At 38.7% G+C, this 22887-nt stretch overlaps 2 protein-coding genes across 3 annotated transcripts in view; one reads left to right on the top strand and one right to left on the bottom strand.

The window, feature by feature from the left end:
- Nucleotides 1-14001, bottom strand: part of LOC111861294 — a 40069-nt gene extending 26068 nt beyond the window's left edge. Inside the window, exons 1-6 of the mRNA XM_023845730.2 lie at nucleotides 13914-14001; nucleotides 13068-13324; nucleotides 10833-12117; nucleotides 7473-7651; nucleotides 7107-7346; nucleotides 4085-4368 (exon numbers count right to left, since the gene is read on the bottom strand). Of these exons, the coding sequence (XP_023701498.1) occupies nucleotides 4085-4368; nucleotides 7107-7346; nucleotides 7473-7651; nucleotides 10833-12117; nucleotides 13068-13324; nucleotides 13914-13929 (2261 nt within the window). The 5' untranslated portion in view covers nucleotides 13930-14001. The remainder of the gene's footprint in view (nucleotides 1-4084; nucleotides 4369-7106; nucleotides 7347-7472; nucleotides 7652-10832; nucleotides 12118-13067; nucleotides 13325-13913) is intronic.
- A 741-nt stretch (nucleotides 14002-14742) lies between these two features.
- Nucleotides 14743-18696, top strand: LOC111861295. Of its 2 annotated transcripts, none has more exons than XM_023845733.2 (2): nucleotides 14743-15319; nucleotides 18075-18696. In XM_023845733.2, exons 1-2 carry the CDS (start codon nucleotides 14954-14956, stop codon nucleotides 18264-18266), a joined length of 558 nt encoding a protein of 185 aa, XP_023701501.1. In that variant the 5' UTR covers nucleotides 14743-14953; the 3' UTR covers nucleotides 18267-18696. The 2 variants fall into 2 exon arrangements, with proteins under 2 accessions (XP_023701501.1, XP_023701502.1); XM_023845734.2 differs by lacking the exon at nucleotides 14743-15319 and adding an exon at nucleotides 16477-17050.
- Nucleotides 18697-22887: the final 4191 nt, after the last annotated feature.

Genomic DNA, 22887 nt, shown 5'->3' with positions numbered 1-22887 from the left:
ACCAACACAGGTGTATGTAAACAAGTGAAATACCTGATGATTGCTCAATGAGCTGAAACATATTAAAAATGATGAATATATGGTGTATCCATATTACTTATTGTGGTGATGGAACAAGACAAAGAAAACTCTCATTACTCACAACTGATGAGTCCTACAGCATTTCACTCTTCCTCTCACTGTCAATCACGTTTTTTCTTCAACGTTCTCTGTCGGTTTTCAATGTCTCAGAGTTTAATTTTTGTCAATTAGTCTATTTCATTTCTTCCCTAATGATTCATTAGCATTTCTTCTATGGTTTCTCAGGATTCCTTCACATGGATCAGCCATTTTTACACCTCTCAAAACTTTTACACCCTGTATTAAATGCTTAAATTTCTTTTTAACACTTTCAAACATTGTATTAAGTTCATAAAAGGTTACGTATGTGTTCAATGTTAAGTTCAAAAACACACAACTGCCATTTCTCCTCCTCCTCCTCCGAGTAATTTTACACACTGCATTATGTTCACACAATTAAGTTCATAAGAAATTACACAAGTGTTTCAGGTTACACACTGTTATTGCTGCTTAGCAATCCTGAAACAGCTGAATGCTGAAGGTAAACATACCTCAATGTTACTTTATATATATAAAAAAAGTAAAAGTAAAGCTATCCTTGTAACAGGCTGTGAAGGCCCATAGGGTTGTGAGACGTTGAGGGTCCCACATTATCTAGACAATCAGCTCAAAGATGGCGGTAAGGTTGTCAGCCTTACGCACTGGCCGTGTTTTACTCCCCAGGAAATTTATTTCATTAATTCCTGGTACTCATTTCTGTTGGAGGCTGAGTCGGCCCCAGGGCCATAGTGCGGCTGGAAGGATTAGGTCAATCGAAAAAAATCCAATGACCTCATCAGGACTTGAACCCGCAAACTTCCAGCTTGTAGCATAGCCCCTCAACCAACTACGCTACCACGTGCTACATTATTTATATATACTTGAAGATTAAATAATCTTTAGTTGTTTCTTTTCCTAACTAATCATCATCATCATCAGTAATCTGTCAGATGACAGGTCCACAGTCTCTTCCAAAACAATTCCTCTACTTAATGCGATCTAGAGCTTTATCCTTCAAATGACAGTATCCTCTTCTGTCCCCAAGGTCATCCAGCATCTTCTTCCTCGTCTTCTTGTCACTTCTATCCGCCCCTCTATCTTTCCTTCAATAACTTCTTTTAGAAGGCAGTTTCTGCGTAAAACATGACCAATCCAATTAGCCTTCCGTTTTCTTATTTCGTGTAGGATATTCCTCTGCTCACTGACTCTAATTAACACTTCTTCATTTCTCACATAATCGGTCCAACTGATCTTCTCCATCCTTCTCCAACACCACATTTCAAAACTTTCCAGATGTTTCTGATCTACTGCCCTAAGTGTCCATGTTTCAGCCCCATACAGAGCTATGCTCCAAATGTAGCATTTCACTAGTTTCTTCCTCAAATTTAAGTCCAATTTGCTGGTAAAAAGATTCTTCTTCTTGCTAAATGCAGCTTTTGCCATGGCAATCCTGGATTTAATTTCACTAGTACACCTTCCATCATCTGTTAACAAGCTACCCAAATATTTAAAACATTTCACATTCTCCAGTTGTTTTTGGTCTATCTTTATTGTGACTGGGGTTGGTTGTCTCGAAATTTTCATTACTTTTGTTTTCTCCACATTCGTTTCCATGCTATAGCACCTCCCAATTTCAATTAGTCTATCAAGTATGCCCTGTAGCACAGTTTCTTCCTTAGCCATTAACACAAGGTCATCTGCATATTTCACAGTTTGAATAATTTGCCCTCCTACTTTGAAGTCACCGAGCCCATCCAGAGCTTCCTTGGTAAGGCATTCGCTGTACAAGTTGAACAGAATTGGTGATAAACAGCATCCTTGTCGAACTCCTCTTCCAATCTGCACACTTCCTGTCTCCCCCCTGTCCAGTCGTACTCTAACTTTCTGATCCATGTACAATTTGCTAATCAATCTTCTTTCATGCCAATCGATACCTGTTTCTTTCAGGATCTGCATTAATTTGGTCCAGTTTACCCGGTCAAATGCCTTCTGCCAGTCTATGAAGCAAACACACAGTTCTTCATCTATCTCCAAAGTTCGTTCCGCTATAATTCTCATCATCCCAATTGCATCCCTGGTTCCTTTTCCTCTTCTAAATCCAAACTGATCTTCTCCAAGTACATCCTCTATTTTCCTTTCAATTCTTCTTTTAAGTATCTTTGCTATTATCTTTGCCGTATGTGCAATAAGGCTTATTGTGCGATGGTCGCTGCATTTTGTAGCTTTCGTCTTTTTCTTTAAGGCAATCATTGTAACTTCTGTAAAGTCGTTGGGCCACTCTCCAATTTCATATATGGTGTTCATTAGTTTTGTCAGTGTTTTCAAACCACCTTCTCCCAGTAACTTGAGCACATCTCCAGGTACATCATAATCTCCTGTAGCCTTTCCCTTCCTCATTTCCTCCGATGGGGGGAGTAGTATACCTCCGGATTGTTCTGTCTCCAGAGGAAACATCTCGCATACATGGTATCTCTGTTTTTGGAAAGAGACTATCCAGGAAAAGTGATAATGTGGTAGTTTTTCCATTTGCTTTCCACATCGCAGTACAGCAGCTGTTCAAACCACTCTGGTCACTCCTGTTGCTATACGAACTTGAACCATCTCAAGCATCATTTGCTTTGTGCTTCAAGTCGCTACTGATGACGCTGCTTCCAGCATCAGTTTTTGGTGTCTCTCTTCGTCTGATGCCTACCCTTTGACCTGTCCAGCAAGGGAGGCCCTGCCAGTAGCTACGCTACTGCTGGTATAGCTCTCAGGGTCCTTGGCAAACAAATAATATGGTAAATTATTTTGAACAATGCATGGCATGCCTTTTATCCAGACCAATGTCATCAACGTTGAAAATTAAAAGCAATTACAAAAAATTGTGGTAGAATAATAGTCATCTCCAACATATCTATGATATAACATAACCTATATGAACTCAAAATTAGCTTTAATTCTCTCTGGAAAATGTACTGTGGGATGTCATTATATGAAGAGACAATCACGTGTTGAACTGTTCTATAACATTTATTGCAGTTGCACAGTATACACAGACGAACTTGAGTTTGAAGAAATGAAGAAAAATAACAATAGTGAACTCCTTGAACACTGAACTAGAATTGTAGAACTGTAACTGTAAACTTACAAGTCCAAGTCATTATTCTGACTGATGGTCCGTCAGTCTGTCTGCCTTCGTGTTGAGCCCTGGCTGGGGCTCATGACCAGATTTTTTTTTTCTTTTTCTTATATGAAAGTTACTGTCCTGTTCATTTGGGGCACCCTCTCTGACAAGAGGTCGGGTCTGTCATTTGTCAGTCATAGTCTGTGTTAGTAAGTCCATTGTCAGTATTTACTTCTACTTACAAATTTAATCATAATTCCTATTTCTCTTCGATAAGAGAGTTACATGGGGACTGCACATAGAAATGATCGAAGCCAAGGCCTTCAGAACATTCATTAGAGTATATTCCCTATTCAAAAGTGTAGACTTCCAAGTCCAAGTCACATTGCGACTGACGGTCAGTCAGTCAGTAAGTCTTTGTGTTGAGCCCCATGTGGGGCTCATGACCAGATATTTATTACCTTTAACAGTTATGGGCTTATTTTTGTGGTGCGCCTTCTCTGACGAGATGACGGGTCTGCCTTTTGTATGTGCTGCTGGCCCTTGCCAGTGCAGTCTTTCTAGGGTCTGAGTCCCTTAGGACTCGAGACCATATTTTACTGTCAGATTTGAGACTTCCCTTTTCGTCACCTCTTACAACTTGCAAGGTCATGGTGGAGGTCCGTAACCTTGCACTCAATGTATCTTCTTATATAACCAAAAGTTGACCATATAGAAAATGTGTCACTGTCTGTATTGTTGTAGGCTTTGCCTAGCAACAGCTGTTTACTTGCTGTTGCTAAGCAATGATACTTGTGTTGTCACATTTGCTTGAATGTGGGCAGTTCCCACAGTACAATAAACTAGGAGTTATCTGTTGATATATTCCAATAAACCCACCTGTTTTCCTGCACACCTGGCTTCTTTAATGCATCCAACCCTTCTGAACAGGACTCAGAGCTGCAACCTATTTCTTGCACAACATGATTTGCGAAGCACTCAAGCTGCTCTGGGTTTAGGACTGATGTTACCAGCAATGCATTTGCTCCTGTTAGTATAATAGGCCAAGCTTCCCTGATGTGGGACATCAAATGCCTTGCAGCAGACAACATAATGTCTTGTCTTGTCTTATTATTATTCACATACAAGACCACAGCTTGTAGTTTCTGCAGGATAAGCTTCACCTAACAGAACATAAGAATGCACATGGCAAATATTAAATATCTGGAACTCATAATATTTTCCATTACATGGAAGCCTAATGAGGACTCAAGGAAGCTTCTTGTGCCCAGATATGAAAACGGGATGGTACCTTAACATGATTGATGTCAAAATTGACTTAGGTTAGTTTATAAATGAGGTTTCAATACTTCCAGCATTGTTGTAAATCAGATTAGTGAAGCATTCTGGATAATGTGAAATGACTGTGAATGCTTGAAGTGTCATTTATATCATTATGCATTACCCAACACCTAGAACGTTTTAGCCTTATTTTCCCTTATTCTATCTTTATATTTGTTATGTATCTAAGTGATATTGAAGGAGCTCACATGTGAGGTATGGCAGCAGCTGAAGACATCACAAAGTATCTCTAGTGCACAGTTTGTCATTTATGTTTCTGAGTTCCACAAAATACAGTCATGGCAGAAAAAAATACTTCAGGAGCATTTAAGAGGTAAGGTTGTTCCTGTGATAATTAATTAAGCACCATGCCATGAAAATGTGTTGGTCAGTGGAGGTGTAGATCCACATATTCTTAACTGCAATATTAGATGCAAGTGTGTGGTCAGTTTCTAGTCTGGCTGCTTTACCCCTGGGAAATGGGCTGCACCACAGCTCAAGCGGTTAGTCACTGGCTTCTCACCACGGTGGCCTGGGTTCGATCCTGGGTCTGGTCAACTGGGATTTGTGGTGGAAAAAGTGGCACTGGGGCAGGTTTTCTCCGAGTACTTCGGTTTCCCCTGCCTCTTCATTCCACCAAATTCACCATCATCATAATCACCTGGGGCAGGCTACTATAGGTAAATCAGTGGCTGCTGTGCCGAGTGGACCCAGTTGGACTCCACCCCCTATCAAGCGAATTTAATTTTAAATTTCTTACCCTTGGTACACCTTGTATATGTGGCTGGCTGGGACCTAGAGCTGGTCAGGAGACTGTGAAGAAGAAAAAGCTAGGCATCCAATGATTTCTTGGCTGCCCAGCCCGTAGCACCTTATTGCATGAGATATCCTGACTCTTTAGGAGCATTAACCTTTAAAGTCTGAATGTCACGTATACAGGTCACAAGCGGTAACCGGAGCTGGCTAAATGACGTGTGTACACATCGCAGGACACATGCTCTCTTTGGGAGTGCTGGCAGTTTGACCTTGGGTTGCAAACCTACACAAACCTACGTGAGGTCATGTCAGTGGTTCATTCCTTAGTTCTGAACAGAGAAATTTTTTATCTCGGTCCTGGTTTCGATACTATTTACGTTTAAATATGACTGTTTATGACCTGGTCAGTCAAATATAGCCCAGCTTTGTTTCGAGAACTGATGAGGAAATATTTATCGGTGCTTGGAAATGAGAGCTTGCAAAGCCTTCAAGGAAGTCTGACGCATTCAAGGATTGGTTTTCATTGGCGTATTATCAGTCAGGAAGTCAGTGTTGAATTGTCTAATATTTCTTTATCAGTTAGAAAGTCAGTGTTACTGTCATATATTCCGTTATATATCATTTTTAGTTTGCATCTTCGAAGAAGTATAAACCCACTGAGCCAGTATTACTTTGTGAGTAAAAGTCATCTTCGCCACTGCAAGTTTCATTATGTGTCGGACTGGCACTCTTTTCGACTAGTATTATAATTACTTTGCATTACTATTTTGCGAATATTACCAACAGGTGAGAGTGTCGCTTTGTCAATCAAAATAATTTATTCGATTTTGCTAGAAACCCCCCTCCCCCAAGATGATTCTTCAATCGCACTAGCCGAATATTATGGTCAGTGGCGTTTCTTGGGGAGCCCAAGGTTACCTGGGGCCCAAATGAGTCGACTTGAGGTGAAACATTCACAACACTGGTCAACCAAAGGGAAACAAAGACATATTTGTTCTCAGAATATGAAGCGCAGAAGCACGCTCTACTACTGTCGGCTGTTTCGAGACGTGGGTTGCGCTCTGTGTGTTCTGGCTACTTTGAGACGTGGCAGACGCGCATCAGGGTGAGAGTTATCGTAAACTGTGAAGTGACGCAGTTCAAACTCGTATACAGTCTGAACAAAATATTATTGTATATAGTGTGATTATATTTACAATATCACCATGATTCAAGGCTGAAGAAAAAACAATGGGTAAGTCCTTTGCAATTTCATAACATATATAATAAAGATTATATTTTGCAATTCATGACAAAATAATCACAGTTAATTTTCGTTTGTAAAAATTGCTCTTCTGTGTACATGTAGAAAAATTTATTGTCTTTCAGGTTGTTTTTAGTTTTTACTTCTATGTTGCATAGAACAGAAAATATGGATTTTTTTTGACGGTTTGCAAATTTAATTAATCAGGGTGATTTAAATACCGGCCTCAGAGGGCTCCCGGCAATTTAAAAGTCCGTATGTTAAAGGTTAACAGAGGAGAATCATGTGAAAATTTTAAATGACAGTGATTCTGATAACTGATTTTATACCTTAATCAAGTCCATCAGAATTATCAAGAAAAGACAATGAAGATGGCATTTTGAAATGTTCAAATAGCTCAGTGAGCCATGATATTTCCTCTCATTTCAGCATTATAAACTTATATGTTTGAAAAAAGTGTTAATAAAAGAATGAAACAACTTTTAAGCTGCTCTTTCTGACACTATGAAATGACAATTTACTCACAGTAACCATTCTCTGGGTGAACGTACAGCAATCACAATAGGTAGTGAGAAATCATACCAACAACTCCTTGCAGTCAGCTTCACCGAAGTTGTCAATTCTCTGTGCAACAAGGTTCCATAATTCGCTATTCAAATATGGGTGTAAGTAAGAGAGGTTGGTAGCACTGATGTCCTCTTGCAATGCTGCCAACTGCAGGTCAGCAGCAGATTCATACTTGACACTGTAGTGTATCAGCAGTACTTTCATTTCTCCCCAGTTATAGCACAGCTGAAGAAATGCCACCATCAGCAGGCAATTCTGCCACAGTAAATAAAATACACTTGAAAACAATTTTAAGATTTCCATAAAACATATAACAGGGATGGATTCAATTGGTCTGTTTGAGCCCTCATCCAAAACAAATAAAGTTACTCATTTCCTTACATGTTCCCTATGCAGTAGTGCCTGTCCCAGCTTTCCAAGCAAGTCCTGCAACTCTGTCATCATGCTGCTGAACTTCAAAACTATCTGAGATGGTACAGAATGATCAGCCACTCGAGTTCCGCGAAGAAAATGGCACATGAGTTTACTGATAATTTGCAGGAACAGAAGGGTACAGTCACCTGAAATCATTGTCACAACTTCTGCATATATGTTTATGGATTTACAACAGTGTAATCTTTCCACTGGGTAACTACTTCCATGGCACAGGGTCTTTTTTGAAATGTTTATATGTACTCAGCAGGAGAAACAACTCCCTGCTTCTGAGAAACTGAAGGTTCATCACTGCGTTCACAAAAGTCCACCACTGGAACTTATCCTGAGGCATGCGAATTCCCCTCATACCTTCACATTAATCCACCATAATCCACTACCCTTCCACTTACTCTTACATTTCCCAGTCAGCTTCTTCTTCCTTAGAGGTTTCCCAATCAGTTCTATGTGCACTTCTCACTTTCATCACCCTTACAATATTAGATAAAGAGCATATTTTCCATTTATTGTTTATTTCATGGCAGTGTCAATAGATTACAGAAAAGGTAAAGCCATCCATACACTTAATTATGTAATTAAGCAATATGCCATGAAGGCATATGGGAAGTGAAGGTAGAGCTCAATAGATTACAGAAAAGGTAAAGCCATCCATACACTTAATTATGTAATTAAGCAATATGCCATGAAGGCATATGGGAAGTCAAGGTAGAGCTCCACCATCCTTGAAATTGGCACATGATTTTGACAGAGGCAAGGGGCCAGCTTCATGCTCCCTGCCACTTTACCTCTGGGGACAGGGCCCCAGAGCCAGTCTGTATGCTACTGAGAACAATTTCTCACCCCTTCTGTGAGTTCAGATTATATAGCATCAAATAACAGAACAACAAATTAGAAAGGATATAAAAGGAAGTGAATATGGCCAATCTGAAGTACTATCCCAGCATCTGCCTGCATGGATTGAGGAAAACTACAAAACACCTCATTCAGGATAGCTGGTCTCTGTGCTAAAATTTCAACCTGGTACCTACCATACAGCAGAGTGCTATTTGCTCAACTGCATCATTTAGCATGAAAGAGCATAAGTTCTGAGGCTTCTCATTATGTAATCACCTCAATTCCTGTTACTTATTCTTTGCTTGGGGGTGTAAGGTAAAGGTAAAGTTGTCCTTGTGCTTAACTAATTAAACACAAAGCCATGAAGACATATGGGGGAGTGGATGTAGACCCACGTTTTCTTGACCTTGGCACTAATTTGAGGTGGTGACACAAAAAAACATAAAATGTAAAGCTATCCCTGTAACAGGCCGTGAAGATCCATAGGGTTGTGAGACATCGAGGCTCTCACATTTTCTAGACAATCAGCTCACAGAAGGTGCTAAGTTTGTCAGCCTTATGTGCCGGCCACCCTTTAGCCCCGAGGAAGATCCCTGGTACAGGCTTAGTCAACCCCAGGGCCATAGTGCAGCTGGAAGGATTGGGCCAACTGAAAATTACAAATATCAAAACCAATTCAAGTTACATAGTTTTCAGATTAAGAAACACAGTTGTGAGGCTTTTATGAATAGAGGTAACTAAGCATCACATCAGGATGGCATAATAGGTATGAAGGTAAAGCTCCATGCATTCCTAACCTCAGGATTAGATACAGGTGGGCAGTAAGCCTCATGCTCCAATCAATTTTACTTCTAGAAAGCCCCTAAGTACAGTGCACCTTTGATCTACTGCAGATTCTGACATACTGCAGTTGTGATCATCTCTCTCCATATGATTACATACTGTAAATGTCAATTTCACACATAACACAGGTAGCTTACTACATGGGTACTGAAGCTATCTCCAAAATCCGTGTTACATTGAGGGTCCACCATGATTCTGGATGTGGTGGTGAAGAATTTTAAACATATAACCTGTACAAAGCATGAAACAGAAAGAGAAATCAGTTTAATGAACAGAAGTTGAAAAAAGGGAAAGCTGAGAAAATAGGGACCCATTCAATGCAATGAATACAAAGTTCAACCGACACCTAACATGTTAACTTCAGATGACAGAAGTCAGTAATCCAGTTGTTTTAAAGCCTCCCCTTCCACTACTATCTTTACAAGGGGGAGGTTTATGTCATCCCCTGGTGAGCTATGCTAGCAGGTGCATAAGTTCCTGGTGCGGTCAGCCATGCTAGACAGACTGAAGGGTATGAGCCAAATAAAAATAATCCTGGTCTTTTAAATTGGAAGTTGGATGCAGGGCCAATATCATCATCTCATAAAACAACAGACATATGCAGGATCTCAGGTTCTCACCGCAGTGAACATGAAGAGTTCTATCTTCTTGCTTTGCTTACTCTTCTACCCTGAAGATGGAGGTGATCTGTTCATCCAGAATGTTGGATGACTTTCACTGGACTACGCATCATTATATCCCAGAAGATAGAACTCTACAATATATGGATGGATGCAAGATCAGAGAGGAATGGGTATCTGTCATGAAGGAAACAAAAGGTTTTTAGAGGACCTTAGAGACAAGGGGTAAACAAGCACATAAGTTCTTGTAAAGTACCCATCACGACAACGATCATAACAGATCCAGCAGCATCAGAGAACGCGGAAGAACAGCGAGATCTCACAAACAAATGAAAGTGCAACCAATAACATAAGTTGAACTTTAATTCACGAACTTTTAACCAATAATAATAATAATTAAACTAGTTAAAAAAGAACTAGACACAGTTGTGAGCGTAAGTAAAGTGAGACTGTAAAAACAAGTGAAAGTGTAAGCAGTGACATGAATTGAACTTCGATTCACGAACTTTTAACTTTTAACAATTAAATTAGAATAATAATTTTAACCTGTGTTTTATAAAAAGAACTCGATATATTAGTGAGCATAAATCTGGATAAGATACAGGGTCGAATGAGTGAAAAGTGAACGTGACCGCGTGTAATTATACAGCTGTGTTCATACACCTGAGGACGACCTCTTGAGGTTGAAACATGTAGTGATAATAAAAAACGTTTTGTGTAGTCGGTAAATTCACTCTACCATTTCTTGTAAAGAGTTTGCCCAGTTTTTTCTTTATCAAGTGAAAGCTATTTTATGTCCATTACCTACAGGATACTACAACTGAAGCTATTTTTGCCAAAGTTACTATCAAAGAGTGCTTCCCTAATGTCTATTTAAATGACCTTCAAAAGACGTTTACAACTATTAATGTAATAAGACGCTTATTAGAAGGCTGTCCTTGCAATAACCGAATGAAACTTATCTCTAAAAATTGTTGCCGATTCCTAATTTTCCCACTCATGAGCTACTTACCCTGCTGTTTCTCAAGCACTACCACACAGTCCTGGTTCAGATGGAACAACAGGGTTCTCATTAGTTCAACTGTCTGACCACCAGACAACAAGGTTATGGCAGTTTGGAACTCAGTACAGAACTCTATCGGCAATATATCTCTGAGTGTCGGTACCTTTTCAGCCTCCCTTGAACTGAGTGTTATTCTGAGATTTAACAGCTTTGCTACAAATTTCTGCAGCCGACTAAGTTTCACAAACATCTTCAAAACATCACAGAAGAAAGTGGTATATGCTACTCTTATTTCTTCAGTTTCTTTCTTTGCTAACATTACATGTTCCAAAATCTCACTTACTTTCGGTTCAATGATTAGCGGTCTTAAACGTACGAATGCACACAAAACTTCCAGTAAAGCTAAAGAAATGGAGTCTTTTGACGTGGAAGAAATTGCAGCTGATATTAATGCCTGCAACCACTCTTCAAATGGTACTTCATCACTGTTGCCATTCACGACATTTGTATCTGACAAGACACCAAGAAGATTTCTTATTACTTTCATTGATATGTCATTTATTTCCAGAACTTTTTGGATATGACATTCTGGAAATGATGTCTTAAACTTCTTGTATTTCAGTACAGATTTATATCCACCACATGAACTTAATTTAATTTTAGGTTTAAATCCAACAAAATAACACAGAGTTATAAACATCTTGTGAACAGATTTTGCATCACTTTTGAAACTAGACACAAATGCTTGAAATACAGAAGAAAATAAGTGAACAGTTGAATCTGATGGGCTGTTAACTACTGCAGATGAAACACACTCAAAAAGGGCTTCAAGAATAACACTCCGATGGCCACTTTCTTCTGAAAAAAGGGACACGAACACCAGAGATATTTCTTTAGAACGTGTCTTAGGAAATAGAACTTGCTGCATACATTTGAATATCTCAAATTTGAGGTGACTTGCAGTTGAATCTGCCACATGTTGACTGGGTATGATCTCAAGAAATTTAATTGCAGGTTGTAATGCTTTCTGAATGAACAAAACAGAAAACACTTCCTTTTGAAAGACTTGTTTGTTAAGAACACAGATGGATTGCAATATTCTCACACAAAAGTCAACATTCTCTCCGTTAATGGCAACATTTAAAACAACACTGATGAATTCAAAAAACTGTTCCAGCTGCTGCTTGAAGTAGTGCTGAAAGCTTGTGTTCTCTAGCACACAAACTGCACATTCTAGAATGGTAAACTCTGAATTCTTGAATGTACTCTCTGATTTCAGAAGTTCACACAGAATCTGGAAACAATGCAAGTTACAATGAAATTACATAACATTTACAGTTGCACCTTGAATATTGCTGGCTATAGTAAACCATATCACATGCCTTAGCCTGCGATATCCAAGTTGGTAACTTTGCTATTTTTAAGAATTTTTCTGAGACCTGTACAGTCAATGACAAATTACACATACTACACAATTTCTTGCCAAATAAGTGGAAATATTTACATGACTCTTCAGATCACCAGTATATAGCAGGATGCCTCATAATAATATGGACCTTACAAAGTGATACTCTCAAACATGTGTTCAGATTGTCTCACAAGACTCTCCTTAGAATGCAGAGACTGAATTAAGAATCCCCAGAATTTAAGATGTTATACTTACAGCGATGTCAAGGTAAACAGCACACAACAAAAGAAGTAAGTCTATTCTGAGAATTCATATTTTCCAAAAATGTTCCTTCTTATGTGGCCTAAATGACCTCCACATTCATTTACTGCATATGCAATTCTATTACTGCAAAGCTAATTTCACTAAAAACATCACACTGGGTAGTCTGAAATAATTTTTCAGTTCTTTAAATATCAATCATGTCAAAATATATTTCACGTAAAAGTCCTAGATCTCAATGAGACCTGCATTTTATCGTAAAATACATACTTTTTCATTATGTAATTTCTTATAAAATAAGTTATTTTGAGAAAATTCATGAATTATGATTTGAGCATTAGGTAAAGTGTTATACAAGACCAAAACAAACCAAAAGTATATTTGTTTACTGAATACTAAGTTTCATCAAAATCCACTTAGTAGCTTCAGCTGATGGCTGACATGGCACCCCACTGTCCAATCAATCTGTACTATAAACTGAGAGAAACTGATATGTGGTCATAAGTGTGTTACGCACATAACAGAACTGGGTCCATGTGATGCGAACCTTTGACCAAATGTATTTTAGAGCTAACCTGAGAAAGGGAACATTTGACAGGCGGTCTGATGTTAGCACTGCTCAGTTTCTTCATGTGACTGCTGTTTAAGCAGGCCTTAAGCACAGACCAAACATCCTCTGAATTTTGATTCCTTTCCCCGTAATCACACAACCACTTCAAAATGAGCTCCTCTTTCCGTTGAACTGGCAAATAATTTGATTTAAATGCTGCCAATGCCAATCGAAGTCGTTTAGGTAACGGTTCCTCTTCTTGATCAAGTCTTCTCAACAATTCTGACAAACAATGAATAACATTGCTAGTATCATCACTCGTTTCGCTTACAAACCGTTCTTTTACAAAATGTTTTTTGCTGGTGATATATGGGGCAATGCAACATATTACATGTGATGACATATGCAATTCACATTAATTACTGGGATTATTCATGCTACATTTACTATAAAATATACAAACTTTAATATCTTATTTTAACAAGCCTAAGAAATACCAGCACAACACGGTTACTTTCAAGACTGATTGTAACGACCATTGTCTTACTACAGTGAATATACTGTTGAAAACACATTATTGTTATAGCTTAACACGCACGATCTCTACAAAGCATGACATACCCCAGAGTATGGAAATTTACTACGACAGTAATACACCCGTACTCTGGCAAGAACGTCAACACGTGTATTGCCATTTGTTACCAGTACCTAACCTCATTTATTGTTCTCTCTAAGGATTATCAACCTACTCTATATGTACCTCTTACCTTAATGGAATTTAGGTCTGTATCATTCTATGGTGGTATAAAAATGATAGTATAATTTATTCCTACGCTACAGCATATAAAAACAGGAAACACGTACACCTTACCTATCGACAACGCCATTTCTTAGTGCGTTCTTCTTCTGTTTATGAAACAGCAGCGGGTGGCACCTGGCAACGGGGGTCAGGGTTAAAATGCTCCACAGATGAGACATATGGCTGGCTGTGCTTACAAACACCGCAGAACGAACCAATGTATACTCTACTGTGCCCGAGTGGCACACGGTATGCATTAGTCTTTTTCTGGAAACATATTTAATCTTTCGTTAGCAAATACCGATGTGGTACCTCCCACATCACAGTTTTCAAATCCACACTGTGCATGCTATGGAGGAAACACTGTCTGCACGAGCCACGGCATAGATTCGGAGGGCAAGCAATTTATTGCTGGCAGCAGAAACAATTCTTTGATTTACAAATGATTCCAAGTGTAATAAGTTGGCTGGAAACTATGTGGGAACTTCTCGGAGAAAGTAGTCTGAAAATATTACAGTAAAAGCAATGTTGAAGAAAGGCTTGAGAGTTTCAAGATTCACACTCTAACGTCTAGCATACGTCCTTGCCTGGGAAAGTCTTCTGATGAAAAGCTTTCTGTGTAACCTATAGCTGTCATACACCAATTGAGCGAACACATAATTAATAATGATTGTTTGTTGTGTAGACAAGTTGCACAAATCTTCAACAAGAGTAAAGTTTTTTTTTATTAATTTTTTTTTGTAGAAGATGTGTGCAACTTGTCTACACGACAATCATAAGTTGGTACTGCGATCTGGCAGTGGGATAGGGAACTAAGATCTAAAACTAAGCACCCCCCCATACACTAACAGTTTGGCCACCAGTTCGGCCTGCACAGTTGAAGACTGAAAGGCAAAACTGACGTGTGTGGTGCGGCCGCCCGGCCAATCGTTTGGACTGTTGGCCTGTAGGAATCCTGTCAGTTCTACCTGCAGGACGTAGCACGTGACAGGCGGAACGTACGTGTGAGACGATACCGGTAGGCCAATCGCTCAGTTGCTGCTGCTGTCTCGTGTTCATCACTACTGTTTCGCGTTGTGGTCATTTTTCGGGGTATTTTAAAACTTTGTGCTATGGCGACATGGTCGAAGGACTTTTTAGTCGAGTTTATTGAACAATTTCATGGTCATCCTTGCATTTGGAAGGTGAAGAGCAAAGAATACCACAACCGGGAGATGAAAGAGAATGCTTATTTAGCACTGACAGAAAAAATGAAAACAGTCGACCCACAAGCTAACAAGGAAACTGTGTTGAAGAAGATCAACAATCTACGAAGCAGTTTCAGGAAGGAACGGAAGAAAGTATTGATGGCTAAGAAATCTGGAATGAGCAGCGAAGACCTCTATGTCCCGAAATTGTGGTACTACAAAGATTTGTTGTTCCCGTTAGACCAAGAAGAGGCCTTGGACGGGTTTTCAAGTCTTGTTAGTGATACGGAGGTAAGTGATGTAATTAAAAATCAAACTTTTATTGCATGTTAACAATTATAGATTACAATGCTAAACAAGCCCTTCAGCGTGGTTTGCCGTATACGGTACGCTGGTATTTAAATGACCCGACCTGCGGTTTGCCGTACACCGTACGCCAAGCTGTAAACCAAATTTCGAAGGCCCATAAATATGGAACGAAACACGCCAGCATGATGACGATTGCACTGGGCTGTTGTGAAAAAATACGCTCTCTCTTCGTGTAACCATAACATTCAAGATACTGCAGCTCTGCCAGTCAGTCTAAATAGAACGCGTGACCTCACATGGCCAAGTGATTATGATATCAACATACCACAAAGGTGATATACGTGTGGTTGTGAATAAAGCAGACAAACAAGAAACAAAGCCTGGTTGTTTGTGATTACAACAGAAACATGCTAGGAGTGGATCTGAAGGATCAAATGCTACAGCCGTACTTGCTTGAACGAAAGAAGAGTACTAAGTGGTTTCAGAAGTTATTCAAGAGGCTACTCAATGTAGCAATACATAACGCAATGGTCATATATCGGTGTCTCCCGAATAACAAAAACATGGACGCACTAATGTTCAGACTTTCACTAGCAAAAGGCCTCGTGGAAAAACACGGTTCTGGTGTTCTTCGTCCTGTATACGGCCGTCCGTCTGTTGAGCCGCCGCGTAAAAGACTCACAGAACGACATTTCCTGGAGCGTATTCCAGCCAAAGGAAAAGGGCAAAGCCTAAAAAAATATGTGTGGTGTGCGCAAAACATGGTAAAAGGAAAGAATCTATTTACTGGTGTAGTGAATGTGAGGCAGGGTTGTGTTTAGATGGATGTTTCAAGAAATTCAATACGAAACTCAAATTCCAATCAACTTGCTTCCATCGCTCAGATACAAGGCGCTCATATTATAAGGTAAGATTATAGAACCAACTTTTAAGATGATTTCAGTGAAAAATTCATAATTATATCTTATATAGTTCAAAAGTTATGATACATAATATAATTTAGAGCAAAATTTAAATGGGCAGTTAAAAAATACTACCGCAGGAGGACCCACAACAGCGATATTTAGGCCCCCCATACACACACAATTTGACCTCCCGTTCGGCTTGCACAGTTGAAGACTGAAAGGCAAAACTGACGTGTGTGGTGCGGCCAGCCGGCCAATCGTTTGGACTGTTGGCCTGTAGGAAACCCGTCAGTTCTGCCTGCAGGATGTAGCACGTGACAGGCGGAACGTACGTGTGTGACGATACCGGCAGGCCAATCGCTCAGTTGCTCCTGCTGTCTCGTGTTCTTCCGTACTGTTTCGCGTTGTGGTCATTTCTCGTGGTATATTGAAACTTTGTGCTATGGCGACATGGTCGGAGGACTTTTTAGTGGAGTTTACCGAAGAATTTCGTGGCCATCCTTGCATTTGGAAGGTGAAGAGCAAAGAATACCAGAACTGTAAGATGAAAGAGAATGCTTATTTAGCACTGATGGAAAAAATGAAAACAATTGAACCCAAAGCTAACAAGGAAACTGTGCTAAAAAAGATCAACAATCTACGAAGCAGTTTCAGGAAGGAACAGAAGAAAGTATTGATGGCTAAGAAATCTGGAATGAGTAGCGAAGACCTTTATGTCCTGAAATTGTGGTACTACAAAAATTTGTTGTTCCTGGTAGACCAAGAAGAGGCCTTGAACGGGTTTTCAAGTCTTGTTAGTGATACGGAGGTAAGTGGTGTAATTAAAAATCAAAGTTTTATTGCATGTTAACAATCATAGATTACAATGCTGAACACTAAATAATTCTGTGCATGTGTCCGGAATCAGAGCCTTCTGCCTGGATGTACTGTTTTTAAAAACAGAACTTATCTTGCCATGGAACATTTCCCTCGTTGTTGAAATACTCCAAAAACAACTCTCCTACAAGTTTCGCATCTTGGGTAGGAAAATACTGCTGTCGTCTTTCCAGATCCATAAATTGACTGCAGCGATAACCGGGCGTAACATTCCCAGTTTCAAAATCCTCATCATCCAAACACTCCAATGGTGTGTACTGATTCTGAATCTTGCTGCGCAAAAAATTTGCAGGGCACAACACGCCATAACAATATGGCAGACGGTAGTCAAATCTATGATAGAGATGGGTTTCTGTAATACCGAAAATGTCTCCACAATGGTACCCAAAACACTTTCAATCATTCGCCGAACTCTAGACAAAAGGTAGTTGAATATCTTACGGGCTGGTGTGTTTACTTTACGGCTGAAAGGCTTCATGATGTCTTTCCTCAGTGGAAAGGCATCATCTGCTACAAGAACAAAAGGCATATTTCTCCCATCAACAATTGTTTCTTTGGCACATTCAAACTCCCACTTTTGAGTTTCCTGTAGAAGTCTGTGCTTTGAAAAACTCCACCATCGGACACAACCATTTGATCCAAGACTGAAATATAGTAACTCATAATTGGCGTTTGCAACCCCAAATAAAACCTGGCTGTGGAAATTTTTATAGTTAAAGAAGAATGATCCAGCCCCTGGAGGAGGCGTGATAGCCACATGTTTTTACCATCCATGGCTCCTATGCAGTTGGGAAACTGCCACCGATCTTCAAACTCCTTAGCAACTTTCTTCCACTCCCCTTGTGATGTAGGGCACTGTAAACAGATGACAGAAGGCACTGAGAGGAAGAGAGAGACACATACACACAGAGAGGGAGATTAACATGCTTGTTATTTTTGTGTTTTGTTGTTTACAGGACTTAGAAGAAACAGGACAAGAAATTACACAAAAGTCAGTCTCTCCAGGCATTTCAGCGCACTCCTCTGTTTCAAATCAAAATGCAGAACTAAACATCAGCACTGGTCCCATCTCTTCCTATGGCTATTCATTCAAACGTAAAAAGAATCTGTCTGCTAATGATCAGATACTTGTGGCAGTGGGTGATTGACTGGCTCAAGTGAAAAATGAGGACAAATTTGATTTATTTGCAAAATATGTCGCTGCCAAATTACGAGCATTAGGAAATAATGAACAAAGGTTTTATGCAGAGAAATTAATAAATGACGCCCTTTTTGAATCAGAGCTTGGATCGCTTTCTAGATACTCTTCAATCAATACCGGTACTGGAGCATACTATACTCTTGGCCCTTAGTCAAATATCTCTTCGGGTTCTAGCCACGATGATTGCATGGGTCACTACTAGAGAGGCGGGTCAATATTACTTTAATTCTTTAACTCCTGCCTGGGCTATAGTAACTGTTGGGTATGAGAGACTTTTTTAATGTGCATACCATGACAGTTTATTTATCTTCCTGTATTTATAATGTTACCCTCACTTTTCATATACTATGTAGTAAAATTAAAAATGTTTAAAGGAACTTGTTTCACTTACTTACGTTGCAATACTTCCTCAGTACATTGTAGATTGCTTCACAGGTCTCAGGAATCACTCTTCCCAATACTTGAGGAAAGATATGAGTAGAAAATTTCAGGTCTTCAAGGGTTCTTCCAGTAGCTAGATAGCGAAGCGTTGCTGTCAATCTTTCATTGGGTGTGATCGCTTTTCTCATGTTTGTATCTTCTTTTTTATGTATGGTGAAACAATACTTAACAGTTCCAGGTAAGTACTTTCATCCATACGCAGGTAGTTGCTCCAGTCTTTTGGAAGACATTAAGTTCTTGAAGCAAATCCATCTGAGTGAAATGATTTCTTCTTTCTAACCACTGTTTGGTCCATAACTTGTGTCTGCGTTTCTTTTTTTCTTTTTGCAATACACACGCGATAGCTGCATATCAAACAGTTCATCAACTGTAGACATGTTTTAACAAATAAACAAGACTGCACTGCACTCGGCAACATAGGCTGGAAGACTTGACTGTGGCATGAAGCCTGCCAGTTTATCTGCGTGTGTATGGGGAAGGAAAGGGAGAGGCCAAACAGTCACAGTTTTGCCTGTAAGGTCGATTGGAAGGCCAAACTGTGTGTGTATGGGGGGCCTTAAATGGAAGACTGCATGTGGCCTTGCGGTTTATCTGTGCGTGTATGGGGAAGGAAAGGGAGAGGCCAAACTGTCACAGTTTTGCCTGTAAGGTCGATCACAAGGCCAAACTGTGTGTATGGGGGGCCTAAGATTTGAGGGTTTCATGGCGGCGACTATGAAGAAAGCATGTCTTCTGGGATTTGGCGCCATGTAGATATTATGTTAACTGACGTTTTGGAGGAATGTATCGCCTCAATCTTCAGGGTAGAAGAAAAAAGAAGAAATCCGTGAGCGATGAACCAGCGTGAGCAGGTGCTAACAGGTGCTAAAAATAGATAGAATAGAATAGAAAAGCAATATCTGGTCATGAGCCCTAGCTGGGGCTTGACACCAAGACAGTCGGACTGACTGACTGTCATTCGCAACATGACTTTGACTTTGATGTGACATTGACTTAGCTTGAGCAGAAGTTGAATGCTCTGTTAGACAGACGAAGCTGCGGGTTAGTGTGTGGGGTTTCCCACAGGTAATTACACCAATGTAAGTAGTAAAATTATCTGAAAATATGACATTGCATATTCATGGATATAGTATTTGGTAAATGTGATAACACTTTTTCAGAACTAACCGACCCCATACAGCTGAATCCTTATTGAGAAGCTAATAGATACTTGGCCACTCAAGAAATTCCCAATATTTTATGCAGTCTGATGGTTCATTACTATGTTTATGTGAGCCATATGAATCCACTCCATTCCTTCTGTCTATTTCTTCAAGATCAATTTTGATATTACCTCCCATATATATCTAGGTCTCCCCAGTGGTCTCTTTCCATCACATTTTTCTACAAAACCATGTATGAAGTCCTTTTCTCTCCCATATGTATTACATGTCCTGCCCATCTCACCCTCCTTGCTGTGTTCATTCTAATATTTGCAGAGCAGTAGAAGTTATCAAGTTCTTCAATATACAATTTTTTCCAGAGTCATATGAATTCACACTTCTTAGGTCTATTTTCTTCCTTTAATTTGAGAGACAAGGTTCTGTCATGATTTCTGATGAGAAAACCTAGATGTTTGCTTAATTTTCTCTGTGTATCAATGCTTCAAAACACTCTCAAATAGTATTAATTTCTTAGGATAAAATACAAATTAAATTTAGTATACATTTTTATTGGTATGCTGTTTCTACAAAGCTAATGATATTCCTTTCTGCTGTCTTCTGAGATGGTTATCAGCAAAAAAGTTTGTTGAATGACTGGAATCTGTTGTCAGTTTTCTTAGAGGAAATCAGAAAATCTCTCCAGAATGCGATACATGGTCTGATGTACAAAAACTCAATTAGAGACAGCAGGAAAATGATAAAATTAGTTTTGTCCTTGTCAGAGAGTATTTAGTTTATAAAAAACCTGCTGCAAAACTGCAATTTAGAAAAGTCTATTCATTTTTCTTGTCCCAAGATTAGAATGAACACATTCCTTGAAATTCAAGAACAAGAACCTGGAGATTACAGAGATAAGCTAAAAAGATGGCTTCATTAAATTAAAGCCAGGTCTAATGATCTGCTGAAGCTGTAAACCTGATTTGATAATCTGGTAAATATGTTCATGGTTTATGTGATCAATGGTAGTTTAATGATTCCTAATAAGATGCTAACAGGACAATTCTTCTGTGCTGCAATAATAGAACTCTCCAGGAGGATAGAGGTCTACAGATGATGCACAGACCTCTCTCAACAGTGAATTTCTAGAACACAGTGCCAGAAACGAAGTCCAACAATTCAAAAGAATTGGTTGTCGATTTATTTCAATTTCTGATACCACACATTGCAATGAATCATATTAGTGCCCACTCCAAGACAAGTTTGATTACACTGGAACATCACAAATCTGCAAATGAAACAGCTTCTTTGTAAAGGATTTGAATGTTACCAGCCTTACTTCAAGAGCCTTATATCTAGAGAAACCCATAAAGGTCCTGGACATTTTTTTAACAAAATAATATTCATATTACTAATTTATCATTAATGAAAAATTAGTGATGTGAATGCAACTAAAGTATGGTTTAATTTGACAGCATAACTGTTTTATAAAAAATAATTTCACATAATAATAATTAAAAATACAAAATACAAATTGCTGCAGAAATGAATGACAGGTGGCTGACAAACTGAACATACTGAAAGAAAGCTGAAGCATCCACCTCAGAGGTTGGAAATTAAACATGCTATAAGAATTTCATGTTTCAAATCATTGTCTCAAAGAAAGTGTAAGGATAATGCATTGGCACTCAAAAAACACCAGGGTGCTGCCCTGGCTTGACTACAGCCTTAGATAAAACTACTAACATATATCCATTTGACAAAATCAGAATGAATCAATGGATCCAAATTTTTGTAAGAATTAAGTTTTTAAATATCTGCTACATACAAATTACATTCAATGGCAGACAGGTATATTTGTGTCTAGCAAATGTTTCCACTTAAAATCTTTATGCATAAAATAAAATATGTAGTCTGGATAATCAAAATCAGAACAATTATATATGTTTATCGGTTCGGAAGAGCCAACATCATTTGGAACACGTGACACAGCCAGAGGGAATCTGTATAAAGAAGTAAACAATACTGAAAGCTGCTGACCATTACTGGAATCAAGACATAATACTTAAGGGATAAGCCAAAATTACAAATACTCTCTGCACATTTAAACAATGTATTTCTTGTTCTTCATGCATTAACTTTTCTTACTAATTCACACCAAATATGGCATATTTCAGTCAGTGTCAATGCACAAATGTTTCTTTAACAGAACTGAACTGATCTGAGTAATGAATTTACTATGATGAAAAAATGTTATTACTTAAGCATGTAGAATTTTCTACATCTTATTTAAAGGTTAGTTTGGCATGTGTAAATAAGGATATATGTCTGCGCTAAGCATGTTAAACAGAATATGGTGTCAATGATTTAAATACACCTGACTTCAATGATATAAATGCTGACATAAATAGACCCTTGTTTCAGAATATTCCAGAAAATTTGCCTACACATTTTTATGCAGAACACCACAGGCCTGAGTAATTATATTAGTAAAATGTGTAGAATGTTAAATTAATTTTGTTTACAGTGTTTTTGATCAATTGTAACTATGGTGACAGAGTCACTGTTTGTGCAAAATTCTGTAGAATATTCTCTTAAATTTCACGTTCAAGTGTATACCATATATTATGGTTTAGATTGACTGAAAGTGGAAAGACCTCAGAACATTTTTTATCTAATAACTTCAGTGCTAGAATTGTTTCCCAGATGAAATTTCAATCATACTGGTAGAAAATACTCCAAATTAGGCCTTGTCATAAGAGTTTCCTTTGAGGGGTTGGAGTGACATCAGTACAGGAAAATGAGAAGATATCTCAATTTTCTGCAAAACAGATCCAACATTTTATGAAGTATATCATATTTCCTTGCACAATAAAAATATTTTAACAGTGCATTTATTTCCCATTGTATAAAGGATTTAAACAAAGCCTATTTTATATACACATTAGACTGTCTTCAATATCTGAAAGAAATCAATAACACACATAT

Source organism: Cryptotermes secundus, unplaced genomic scaffold (genome assembly GCF_002891405.2).
Source record: "Cryptotermes secundus unplaced genomic scaffold, Csec_1.0 scaffold132, whole genome shotgun sequence".
NCBI lineage: Eukaryota > Metazoa > Arthropoda > Insecta > Blattodea > Kalotermitidae > Cryptotermes > Cryptotermes secundus.
Note: the sequence above shows the minus strand (reverse complement) of the source record. Positions and strands in the feature narration are given on the sequence as shown.

Excerpts from the sequence above, each read along its gene's own strand:
- LOC111861295 (XM_023845733.2), top strand. The coding sequence starts at position 14,954 with ATGGCGACATGGTCGAAGGACTTTTTAGTCGAGTTTATTGAACAATTT. Across the intron at positions 15,320-18,074 it reads GTCTTGTTAGTGATACGGAG|GACTTAGAAGAAACAGGACA; the intron begins GTAAGTGATGTA and ends TGTTGTTTACAG.